The 13,336-nt window shown below is 40.0% G+C and overlaps 1 protein-coding gene across 1 annotated transcript in view; it reads right to left on the bottom strand.

The window, feature by feature from the left end:
* ULK2 (unc-51 like autophagy activating kinase 2) overlaps positions 1-13,336 on the bottom strand; it is an 81,178-nt gene that overhangs the window by 19,744 nt on the left and 48,098 nt on the right. The window contains exons 15-18 of the mRNA XM_034989693.1: positions 7,316-7,453; positions 4,028-4,173; positions 2,066-2,146; positions 277-563 (exon numbers count right to left, since the gene is read on the bottom strand). Of these exons, the coding sequence (XP_034845584.1) occupies positions 277-563; positions 2,066-2,146; positions 4,028-4,173; positions 7,316-7,453 (652 nt within the window). The remainder of the gene's footprint in view (positions 1-276; positions 564-2,065; positions 2,147-4,027; positions 4,174-7,315; positions 7,454-13,336) is intronic.

Below are 13,336 nucleotides of genomic sequence, written 5' to 3'. Positions count from 1 at the left end.
AGCTCAGGAACCCCCAAGTCCTCCAATCCCTGCACCCTAATAAAGGCATGTGCCCCAGGTCCTGTCTCTGTTCGCACCTGCCTGGACGTCCCCGTGCAGCCTCTCGAGACATGTCAGGTACTTCTGCCAAGACATGTGAGTAATGGACTTCCCTACTGCAATTTCTCTTGTGGTCTGCTGTTGGACCTGAGCTCACCACCCAGCACCCTGTGCCTCACGTAACAAACGTTAATTCAACAAAGTCGCAACGCCGACAAAAGAGTTTAATGAACGCACCTTGGTAGGAGAGCCAATGATGGTTGGTAAAGGAGTTTTAAAGAACCAGTCCGAACTGCGAGGAGAGGACCCCATGTGCTTGGTGGGAGAGGTTCCGAGGCTGCCAGGCCGACTGGGCTGAGGTGAGTAGCTGTATCCAGCCCCAGCGTGGGACGGGCACACGGGGTCCGAGTGCTGCTTTCGGAGTTTCTGCTTGTTCTGGTAGATGTCGGTGAGGGTAGGGGCGCTCTGCAGTCTAGCACCCAACAGGAGAGACTGTGGTGATGGAGTCTGTGGCACTGGGGAACCTGCCACGGACATGCCTGTAGGTTAACCCAGAGCACGGGCAAACACTGAAGAATTCAGGGGACAGTTCTTAAAATGGGAAGTCTATGAATGTCATGTTCTTCAGGAGATATTTTAAAAACTGTGTATTTGGCGAGAGACGATTTGGCGGATAGAAGGTAATGGTGATGGGTATGTTAGCTGCTCTTGGCAGCAGCTAGCAGGTAACTCAGATTACTGTCTGGTCTAATTAGCACAAGAGAACTATATCATGAATGGCCAATGTCAGTAAAAACTACCAACACCCATGTTGAACAAAATGATTTCTACTCTTTATGCGAATACGTACTTGGGGATATCAACGTATTACTCTCTTTTCTCACATACCAGCTAAAAGAAACTTTTCAAACCAATCCAGAATATAACCCTTTATCTAATTAGATAATAGGCTTTTCTGGGATTTTATTTTACTTGTCTAAAAATCACAAGCCTATATGGATAATTTTTTTTATCAGTTTCATGAATGAAATTCATTTATAACCTGAAGTGCTCATATTCTCTTCAAAGAAAACAGTTGTCCTCAGGTACTCTTGCCTCTTAAGGGGACACCATATTAAGAGCCTGAGAAATAGGGTCTTGATATGGTGAAGAGCTGGAAACAGCAAGAGGACTGCCCCACACAAACCTTGTTGTTGCCAACTTCAGGCTACTAAGCAAGCCTGGAGCTCCAGTTACAAATTCTTCAGAGCTTCTTGCAAGCTAAGCTACCACCAATAACGGTACGGACCTATAACCATAATCTTCCCAAAAAGGAAATGAGAGCTTTTGCTACTGACCACTCCTAGCTTGATCTCATCCTAAATCTGGTCTTTATCTTTCAGAACTGGGTTCTGCCGTGTGTGTGTGTGTCCACATGTACACATGAATAAATACGCACACACAAATCAATAAAATTAGTAACAAAATGTTATAAATCTGGAGAAAGTTATCTAAGATTTATTTTTAGGCAAACACAAAATATGAAAAACTAAGAAAAGAGTGCTTTTCTCAGTGACACAGGATTCCTTTAATTAGCGAACTCCTCAGATGCACATACAATAAAATTTGACTAATAAAAGTGTGATTTGCACGTATCTTTTCAGGCGTATAAATATTTTATATTAAAGCAAGTAAACTATATTTCTTGTTTATCTCATGCTAACTGGCAGCTCTTATCAAGAATAGTATTAATCAAAGGAATGAAACTTCATTGTCTAGATTGATTTTCATTATCTATGTGACAATGACCAAAATTTAGTGCAGTTAATTCCCAAGACTTACTTTCATAAAAGAATCAGATACCCCAAAGGAGATATTTGATTGACTATATGATATACTAAAACATTTTAGACCAAGATTCTAGAAAGTAGGACAACAGACAGAATATTTCATATCAGGTCTATTCCTTTGATAAGACTAGAAAAACATAACTCAAATCCACTTATAACAGGATTAAAATTATTAATATCCCAAATAGATCTCCTACCTGATGAGTTTCTACTCCTGGATTCGTGACCCTGAGGATGCCCACAGCAGCACTGACTAAATTGCTCAGGAATGGTCCCAACTATGAACGGGGAAACAGGGAAAGGAATGAGAGGTGACTCAAAACCAGTGAAGGATGGAAGCAGGTAAGACATGCACGAACTGCACAGTACATTACAGTTTACGAAATTGGATGAGCAAAGATTTATTTCAGTTGGCGTTTACTGAGCGACCAACGTGCCAGGTGCTGGGCACGCTACAATCAAAAGAACCATAGAATCTGCCCTGAAACAAGAGCAGCAGGAAAGAAAGCCACGCAAACAAACTGATGCCTGTAACAGGTACGTCACTGAAGACAGAGAAGTACAAAGAGCTCGTCGTGTTTGAGGCCTGTGGAGCTGCAGGGGGCCCAGCTGCTGTCCCTGTGTATCCACTACGTTCTTGATGCTCCTGCCAAGGCATGCTCCCCAAGGCTCCCAGCCAACAACTGCATGTGGGTGTGGCACTAATTCAGGCTGGGTCAAGCAGGTCAGGGAATTTGGACAATCTAGTGTTTGGGGACACTCCTTGGGCCTGGCTAAAGCGTTCTTAGAATTAATTCCCTCTAGTCAAGGCTCCCCTGCCCACTCCTCCTACCTCCCTCTCTCCCTCATGGGGGTCAGAGCTGCAAGGAGGTCTGAAGGGGCTCCCCCAGACTCCTCCCCCGCCGACCCCATATCCATCACAGGTGCCTCCCCAGTCATTCTGGAACGACTCTGCAGCTCCCTTCTCTGCATCCACCTCTGAGTACCCAAACCAACCAGAGGAAGAGCTGGGAGAGGTCAGGGGGTTGAAGCAGACAGGAGACACTGACCAGGTGGTTAGGTAGGCAGGCAAAGGTTAGATCCCGAGGAGGGGCCTTTTCCCTGAGTGCAAGGATAAGGCTTGGACCTTGTCTCTGGAACCCTGAGGTGCCCCAAGAGCTGCTGAGGGGGTGAGGGAGGGCCAGGATTTTGTTCCGGGAAGATTTTTCAGCTAAAAAGCAGCTTCAAAACCACTGCAACAGGTGTGGTGACACATTTTTAAAAACATCCTTATGGTTTTTGGTTTTTTTTTGAATCAGGGCTCCTGAGCATACTTCAATCCTTCTCACTCTGCCTCCTCCTGAAATTTCTTCACATTCCCTTACTCTTACTCGACAGTTCTGCCTGAGGATGGAGCCCTTTACAAGTAAAAAGTGTATAAAAATTTACCTTTTAGAAGTAAAAAATACACATATTTACACGGGGTGGGGGGGCAAGTTTCAGACCTGCCGCCCCGGGCCCTCTCTGCACCCCCCGCTCCCCGCCCCCCACCGGTGCTGCCTCCCTCAGATTCCGCAGTAGCAGCTGCTTTGGCCCCTCTTGCACGTACCCTGAAGCTGAGCCTTTTCTCTGTCTCTCAGTTTCACTAAAACCGTGCTTTAAGGTTCGTCTTTCTGTTTGGCTGGGGTTTTGCTGGTGCCGTTTGTGTGAGCATTCTCCCCTGTGCCGTGCAGGCTTCCCAGGAGAGGGGGAAGGACCCGTCCTGAAGCTGCCACCATCTTCCTCCCGGAGCTGGAAGGCCCTGTGGACCGAAGCCAGCCCTGCCGGGCACACAACTGTCTCTTAGTCCTCACAAAGCGGAGTGCTAAGTAGGGTAGCCGTTTCACGTACTGTTATCTAGGGTTTCTGATTTTGTGCGTTTGGAGCCCAAACCCAATGGAGATACTTTTTATCCATCAGATCCATTTATATTATTCTATTTCCAACAGCGGTCCCAACAAATGTACCTAGAGAAGCTCACGTGGGGGCTGGGAGTAAGGCAGAGAGTGGGAGGGGGAGGATATGGCTCCCCATCAGCTGAGACTCACTGCCATCGCGAGCCAATGCTCCTAAAAGACAGCGTCATGTCAGATCTGTCACGGTGAAAACAAAGTTGAAAACAACAGCTTTACTCTCCTTACCCAAAGGGGAAGGTGAGTAAGGCCTGGAAGACCCAGTGGAGAGTCTTCGTCCAACTGTCTGTACTGTGTCTGCAGGCGCCGGGGAGCAGGATCCCACCCGGAGGAAGCCCAGAGGGCTGGTGTTAGACCTTCGCACCACTGTAGATCTGAAAAGGAAAATAAAATTACTCCCTCTCTGGCAGGTTCTGGGACTCTCTTTATTTCCTTTTTTCTAAAACGTCCTAACAACATGCCATGGAGCAGAATTTTTACAAATACGTAATATAGTCACATGAGACAAATATAAAATGTATAAAATTATATGGCATGAAGATTCCCTTCCATCCTTGTATTCTATCTGCCTAATTCTCGACACTCCCTCAGTCCTACTCCAAAGGTTCCCACTATTTTTAGTGTCTAATATATCCTTCCAGAATTCTTTAATTCATAGACAAGCAAACAAACTGAAAATATAATCTTATTTTCATCTTGTTTTAACAAAGGTAATATACACCATACCATTTTCTTTTTTTCTTTCTGGTTTTAGGTTCCCTTTACATTCTTAAAATTACTGAATATCCCAGAGTTTTGGGGGCTTTTTTAAGAGAGGGAGAGAGAGGGGTGGGAGTGGAGGAGGGGCAGAAGGAGAGAGAGAATCTTAAGCAGGTTCCAGGCCCAGCTCGGAGCCCAACACAGGGCTCGATCTCACGACCCTGAGATCAAGACCTGAGCTGAAATCAAGAGTCGGTCACTTAAATGACTGAGCCACCCAGGCAACCCTATCCCAGAGTTTTGATATTTACTGTATGAGCTAAAACTGGAAAAATTTGGTAATAATTCATTAAAAGGAATAAACTTATTACATCTAATGTAAAATTATGAAAATTAATTATATCTTCCAAACAAAATAAATTCATGAGAAGCATGACATTGTTTTACATTTTAAAAAATCTCTAATGTCTGGCTCAATAGTTGGATTCTCATAATTGTTTCTGCATTCAATCTTCCATATGCACAATATATGGGGGGATGCACATGAAGAATATCCAGCCTTACCCAGATATGTGGCCAGAAAAAGGAGGAATATTTCGGTAGCCTTTCAGATATTTGTGATACTCGTCTTTGATATTACACCAAAACTCAGCCATTGTACATTTCTAAAAGAACAGCTGCAATGTGGAATCTGAAACCAAGGCCAATGAAATTTTGTTTTACATTAGGCTCTAACCTTTTGTGAGGTATCTTGTACTTGGACTGGATCTTTTACCCATGCAGGATTTTTAAACATTTGGTATTTTGAAAAATGTTGATTGAATGAGTTATGCAGATATTCCAAATGTTGACCACATCATACAATATCAAAAAGTCACATCCATACCAAATTATCATCACAAATCTTAACAGAAATGGCCGTCAAGGCATAAAGAAGCTGTCAAGATCACATGGGTGAACTTGTTTTCAAAAATTCTAACTTTTGCTCAAGAGCTCAAATTTTATGTCACTTGTTTTCCAGGAATGGCAGACTTAGTTCATTTTCAACAAGATGGCTGCCCGATGCCCACAACAGATAGCTCGTCAGCTGTTCTTTCATGAAAAAACAGTATCCCGTGAAAAATGGGGTGAGTTCAACTTGCAACTAAAACAATCACACAAGTGCTTCTCCTTAAGAGAACTACTCTAATGTGCACCAGAAGTGCTTTATGCTCACAAGCCACTCAAGGTTGCGATTTTCAGAGAGAAATAATAACTTCCGCTGCTTCATTAAAGACGTTCCTTGGTACCACTAACGTGTGGTGGTAAAAGATGTGAGAAATCACTGTGCAGTTGGGTGCCACTACCTTGATGCATCTGAAGGCACCAGCAGGTTGCACACCATCGCTTCTGCACCCTTCGTGCATGTGTCAACATGGTGAAACAAAGCAGCGTCCCAGTATCATTATGAAAACAGTCTTGACGTCCCGGACCTTTCGAAAGGGAGCCATACACAAACCACACTTTGAAAACCACGCTAATTCCGCTATCACTTTGCTTTTTCCATTTTGTAATATACCTTGGAAACTTTTCTACCTCAGTATATAGAGAGCTTCCTTCCTCTTTATGGAAGGTGCTTCACTGTCATAGACGGACGTTAGTCACTTACTGGTGGGTACTTGGCTTATTTCTCATCCTCTATATTCTAAAATTAAACAACCTGTCTATATGTAACTTCATACACAGGCAAGGACTGTGTATCTAAAGAGTAAGTTACCAGAAGTTAAAGTGGTGGGTTCAAAAGATATATGCATTAATAATTTTCACAGATATTGCCAAAATGTCCTTTGTAGAAAACTCTCAGGAGTTTTCATCTCATCCTATGAGATGGTGCAAAACTTTTTCCATTCATTGAACTATGCATTTGCTGGGCCCTTTTAATCTAAAATCTTGTATTCTCCAATTCTAGAAAACTTTTTCTTGATTATTTCCTGGAAATTTTCTTTTCCAACTTGTTCTTTCTGGAATGCCTACATTAACTAATACTTGAAGAATATTTTTTATTCATAGTTTCCATCTTCTTTATTTGATTCATCCAGTTCAGATACAGCCTCAACTTTATCTTCCAACATTTATTTTTATTTCAGTTATATTTTGTAATGTCCAAGAGGTCTTTTTGATCTTGACTGTTTTCAATGGCATTTTGTTCTAATTTATGGATGCAGTTTCTAACCTATTTAGTTCTAAGGATACACATTTTTTACATAAGTTTTCTTTTCTTTGCATTCTTGCTGTTTTGTCCAGATTGCACTTTTCTGTTTTCAGCCTTATGGCTCACTTGCACCCCTGCCCTCCCTAAGCTCTGTGGGACTCGGGTCTTGGGGACGTGGGGCACTCTGATGCCCACCCTGCTCCAGCGGGCGCCCCTCTTCCATCTTCTGTTTTCCAGAAACGTGCTGAAACCTCTCATCCACTGAGCATGTCTTTTTATTTGACTTGTCTTTGTGGACTTGGACCTTTTCGTTCTTGCTACCTTAGTGGGGTTTCAGGATGTGGAGGAAATAAATAATATGTAAATGGTCTGCTACAACTGGTGAGATTTCATCCTTTAACAAGTTCTTCCTTAATTCTTAAGAATTATTATATATACATATCATACGATATTATCCAGCTAAGCTGAAGTATCATTTAAATAGATTCATTACAGAAGTTTTTTATGATTTGGTTTTGTACACCTCCATGCTACACAAATGATTATGTCAACCACGGAAAGTAACAGATCTTTCAGTGACAACAAAATTTTTAAAAGAAAAGGAAGGAAAAACAATACTTGCTTACCTTGGAGAACCATGTGGATTTGTGCCAGAGCCGGCAGTAGATGTAAGATTCTGTTCTATGCGCTGATAATTCCTTATCTGAGTAGGAACCGGAATTGGTGCTGTCTCACTGTGAGGTGACACGGGGGGCTGGCACTGCCTGCAACCATAATGTATTGAAAAAGGAAAGAAATCCAAGTAAGACCATTTTTCCTTCATTTTACACCTTGATGACATTGAGAGAAAATTCTAGAAGAGGCCAAATGATCACTTCCATGTGAATAAAAAAGGATCATCTCAAAAATAAGGCAAAAAAAAAAAAATCACATTAGTCATTTAAAGAACTGTCCAGGCATTTATAGGCATATTGAGGACTGAGAATCATAGTAAGAACTGGAAAAACCTTCCTCTGCAACAACAGGAGAAGTCCGTAGGTTGGCAAAACTCAGTTTCATCTGCTCACATTCTGCTATTCATTATTATGTGAGGGAAAAAAAATACTTCTAGGAAAATATGCTGGGTAAAAGAACAGGAAGTTCAAGAGCAAAGATGACTGGAATGTTTACAAAAGTCATGAATGCAGTAAGCATTCCCAAAGAACTCTGACTTTTAAAAAGATTGAAAATAACACTGTACAACTCTCAAAGCACATGACCGGTCGGAGGTCCACAGCTGAAGTGTTCGTACTGGCTTTCTGTGAGAGCTTCTTTCTTTGCTTTTCATAAATTCGGAAATAATATGCCCTTTCAATTCAATTTACAACCTATCAAAACATCAGGGACAACACTAGACCTCATTCTTCTGCCCTTCTGTAATACTAAAAAAGCCCCATGAATCTAACAGTTTTTCTCAAATGACAACATTACAGATATAAAGAGATTGTAGCTCTAGTTATCTAACAAACAGTATGATTACCTTCTAAAGTGTCACTTTAGACCTTTTTGAACCATTACAGTATTTCATATTTAAATAAAGAGAAAATCTCATCCATAAGAGAGATGTCAGTTGCTTTCCCCAATATCCATTTGCCCACTCTTTCTTACTAGCAGAACTCAAATTTTATGGAAGGTGGTGATTTGCTCGGTGAAATTATGACACATCCCAGACTCCTTTGCAGCCATGAGTGGCCATATATCTTTCTTGGTCAGTAAGATGTAAGTAGAAGTCTTCTAGCCATTCTTCCTCTTTCCTCCTACCCTAACCCTAACCCTTGAGCCACAGAAACGAAGGCAACAGCTATTTATTTTGACTTCTCATCTTGCAAGAAAACCAAACCTTTAGTGTTAAGCACACGACAGTCAGGACTGCTGTTTCCAGCTTTTAGTCTATAAGCTCTATTTTTCATTTAGGTAATTCCCATTAAGTATCATGTATTTATTTATCCATCCATCCTTCTATATTGAAGTATAGTTGACACACAATGTTATATTAGTGTCAAGTGTAACATTAAATATCTTTTAAATACAATGATTTGTGTTCTTAATATCTATACACTTGATTGGGCAGTTGGATCTATAACCTCAAAATTAAACAAAAAACTTCTACCACTGGAAACTAAACAGCTTTACAGGACTGCACTAACCAACTACGGTGCCTGCAAACTCAGAGCACGGAAAGGCCTTAGAGCCCAAGTTCCCCTAAGGAACAACCAGCATGGCCGTCAAGGATCAGAATGTGAATGAAGGAATAGCATCTTTCTACTGTCTCAATTCAATGAGGAAGTACATTGTTGGTGAAGCAAGTACATCTAGGAATTTTTCTTAACATATACATTGTCAAGTTCTAATATTCTTCCTGTACTCGTTAATCACCACAAGGGAAATTAGATTGGAATCACAGCCCCTCTCAGGGGATCTCAGGCAATCCTCTGCCAGCATATGAGGAGATGAAACAGTCATGGCAGGTGTCCTGTAGATGCGGCCTCAGTCTCTGGACAGAACCTTCAGGCAGACTTGCTCCATTTGTAAAGTCTTCCCTGGAGAAATTCCCAGAGCTCCAGCTAGCTAGGACCACGACAGCCTCTTTTCCGTCTAGCTTTATATTAATAACACTATACAACCATTACCTGACTCCCTAAGCCCAAGGTAAGGAGAGGGAAGGTCTAAGTGTTCACCGAGTCCCCAGCACGTGTGGGAAGTCATCTTTGGCCTACATGGAACACTAGAAAGACTAAGCAGTCTGCCCAAAATACAATACACTTTTATTTTATCGAAATGAGTAATTTTTGTCTAGGGGTCAGACATCTTCCTGGAAAGAAATGCAGTTAAATACTTCAAAATAGTATCAATAAAAGTGAGGTTCTAAGGAAAGAATGAGATATACTATCACTAACATTACAAAATTGGCCTGTGAGATGATAGTTATTGGGACATGGAGATAAAAAATTTTAACGGCTCTGAAAAAAGAAAGCTCCGAAAAAATACTTGCATCAAACCATTTTAATTTTGCATAGGGCATAATTTTAATGTCTTTGTAATAATTTATTTCCACATGCACTTAATATCTTGTGGAAGAGTGTATACTTTTTTTCAAAATACTCACCACCTCTCTCTGAACCCCTTTCTAAGAAATGCCCCCTGGTGTGTGTACTCCTACCACAAACCCCTGGGAAGGAGGCTGAAAGAGCAGCTCCCATTTGGGACATGCTGTTCTCAAAGCAGAGGAAAAAGGACCGATGACAGAACAGAAACTTTCAGAGCCATTATGTAGTCCTGCTATCACTGTTTTTCCCCTCTCTTTTAAGATTAGCATGTCCCAATTCTTGTATAGAGTCTGAGACAAAAGTACCCAAAAAAGCTATAAATCTATGTTATTATTAGGAACACATAAACAGGCGATTTGTGGCATCAATAATATAAGGGGGGGTATACTCCCATACTCTCTACAGTAGAGTTTTTGTATGCAACTGAAGTTATCAGTTTAAAATGGACTGTTGTACCTTAAAGTTATTTTATGGAGTCCCAAAAGTGACCACAAAGAATGTATCTATAGAATATACACAATAGGAAATGAGAATCAAAGCATGTCACTACAACAAGATCAACAAAACACAAAGAAAGGTATTAAGAGAGAATATAAGGGGGCAAAAAAGCCACGAGACGTACATAAAAGTAACAAAATGGCATTGATAAATCTTCCCCAATTAGGCTGAAAGTAAAAGGATTGAAAAAGATATCCCCAGGATGCCTGGGTGGTGCAGTCAGTTGAGCGTCCAACTCTTGGTTTCAGCTCAGGTCGTGATCCCAGGATCATGGATCTCATGTGAGATTGAGCCCCATGTCAGGCTCTGCACTCAGTGGGGAGCCTGCTTAAGATTCTCTCTCCCTCTCCCTCTGCCCTCCCCTCTACATGCATGCTCTCTCTCTCTCTCAAATAAATAAATAAATCTTAAAAAATAAAAAAAAAGAAAGATACTCCATGCAAATGGTAACCAAAAGAGAGCAGGAGTGGCAATATTAATATCAGACAAAAGAGACTTTCAGTCAAACACTGTTACAAGAGACAAAACAGGACATTATTAAAGGGTCAATTAACTAGGGAAATATAACAATTATAAATATTTATGCACCAAACATCAGTGTTCCCAAATATATGAAGCAAATATTGACAGAACTGAAGGGAGAAATAGACAATTCCACAATAACAGCTGAACAATTCAATACTCCACTTTCCATAATGGACAGAAAAATCAGAGGAATGAGCAATAAAGAAACAGGGCTTGAACAACACCCTAGACCAACTGGATCTAGTAGACATATACAGAACACTCTTCCCACCACCAAAAGAAGAAGATACATTCTTCTCAAGTGCACACGAAACATTCTCCAGGACAGACCACATATTAAGCCACAAAACAAATCTTAAAATTTTAAAAGATTGAAATCATACAAAGTATCTTTTCCAATCATAATGGATAGAAAGTAGAGGTCAACAGAAGAAGGAAAACAAGAAAATCCGCAAATACACAGAAACTAAACAACACACTCTTACACAAACAATAGGTCAGAAAAGAAATCACAAAATAAATCAGAAAATGTCTTGAGAAAAATGACAATGTAAACACAACATACCAAAACTTATGGAATACAGTGAAAGTAGCATTAAGACAGATGTTTATGGCTGTAAATGCTAACATTAAAAAAAAAATCTCAAATAAAAAACTTAACTTTACCCCTCAAATTAGAAAAAGTACAAACTAGGGGCACCTGGATGGCTCAGTCAGTTGGGTATCCAACTCTTGCTTGTGGCTCAGGTTGTGATCCCATGGGTTGTGAGATCAAGCCCCATGTTGGGCTCCATTCTCAGCAGGGAGTCTGCTCGAAGATTCTCTCCCTCTACCCCTTCCCCCACTCACACTCACTCATGTACTCTCTCTCCCAAATAAATAAATCTTAAAAAAAGAAGGAAAAGTACAAACTAAACTCATTTCCTAACAAAAAATAGGAACTAATGAAGATTAGAGCAGAGATAAACAAAATTGAGAAAACAGAAAAATCAAACTAAGAGTTTTGGCATTTTTAAAAATCAACAAAACTGACATATAGCTAGGTTAACTAATAAAAAGAGAAGACTCAAAATCAGAAATGAAAGAAGGAACATGACAACTAAAGCCACAGAAATACAAAGGATTATAAGAGAATACTATGAACAAGTGCTTGCCAACAAATTGGATAACCTAGAAGAAATGGATAAATTTCTACAAACACACAGCCTACTAAGGTTGGATGATAAAAAGGAAGGGAAAATCTGAACAGACCCATAACTAGCAAGGAGACTGGATTAGTAATCAAAACTTCCAAGTAATAAAAAAAAGCCCAAGGCCACATGTTTCACTGGTAAATTCTACCAAACATGTAAAGAATTAACATCAACACGTCTCAAACTCTTCCAAAATATTAAAGAGGAGGAAACACTCCCAAACTCCGTCCATGAGTTCAGCATTACCCTAATACCAAAGCCACACACAGATACTACAAAACAACAACAACAACAACAACAACAACACCAGAACAATTTCCCTGATGAAATTTGATGTAAAAATCCTTAACAAAACACTAGCAAACCAAATTCAGTAACACATTAAAAGGATCATATACCATGACCAAATGTGATTTATAATATACCTACATTAATGGAATGAAAGACAAAAACCACATGACGATGTCAATTCATGCAGAAAAAGCATTTGACAAAATCCCAACATCCTTTAATGATAAAAAGCATTCAACAAACTAGGAATTGAAAAAAATTACCTCAACATAAAAAATACCATATATAAAAAACCCATAACTGTCATCATACTCAATGGTTAAAAACTGAAAGCCTTTCCTCTATGATCAGGAACAAGACAAGGATGCCTGCTCTCACCACTTCTACACAGAATTCCTACCCAGAGCAATTAGGCAAGAGAAAGAAATAAAAGGCATTTGAATTGGAATGGAGTAAGTAAAATTATTTCTGTTCATGGGTAATATGATCTTAAATGTAGAAAACCCAAAAGATTTCACACGCAAAAAGCCATTAGAACTAATACATTCAGCAAAGTTGCAGGAAATGAAATCAACACACAGGTATGAGTAGCATTTCTATACACTAACAATGAACAATGCAAAAAGGAAATTAACAATGCCATTTACAATAGTATCAAAAAGAATAAAATACACAGAAATAAATCTAACCAAGGAGGTGAAAGACTTGTATATTGGAAACTACACAACATTGCTGAAAAAACTATAAAAGACATCCCGTCTTCATTGACCGTAAGATTTAATACTGTTGTCAATTCCACCCAAAGTGATCTATACAGATCAATGCCATCCCTACCAAAATCTCAAAGGCATTTTTTGCAGAAATAGAAAAATCTTTCCTGAAATTCATATGTAAACTGCAGGAACCCTGAATGGTCAAAACAATTTTGGAAAAGAAAAACAAAATTGGAGGTTTCATACTTCCTAATTTCAAATCTACAGTAATCAAAACAATGTGGTTGGCATAATGACAGACACAGAGACCAAAAGAATGGAATAGACAGTCCAGAAACACA

The sequence above is a fragment of the Mirounga leonina genome, unplaced genomic scaffold, assembly GCF_011800145.1.
Source record: "Mirounga leonina isolate KUSES-001 unplaced genomic scaffold, KU_Mleo_1.0 Mir_488, whole genome shotgun sequence".
In the NCBI taxonomy this organism is placed as follows: Eukaryota; Metazoa; Chordata; class Mammalia; order Carnivora; family Phocidae; genus Mirounga; species Mirounga leonina.
This window is presented reverse-complemented; position numbering and strand designations above follow the sequence as displayed.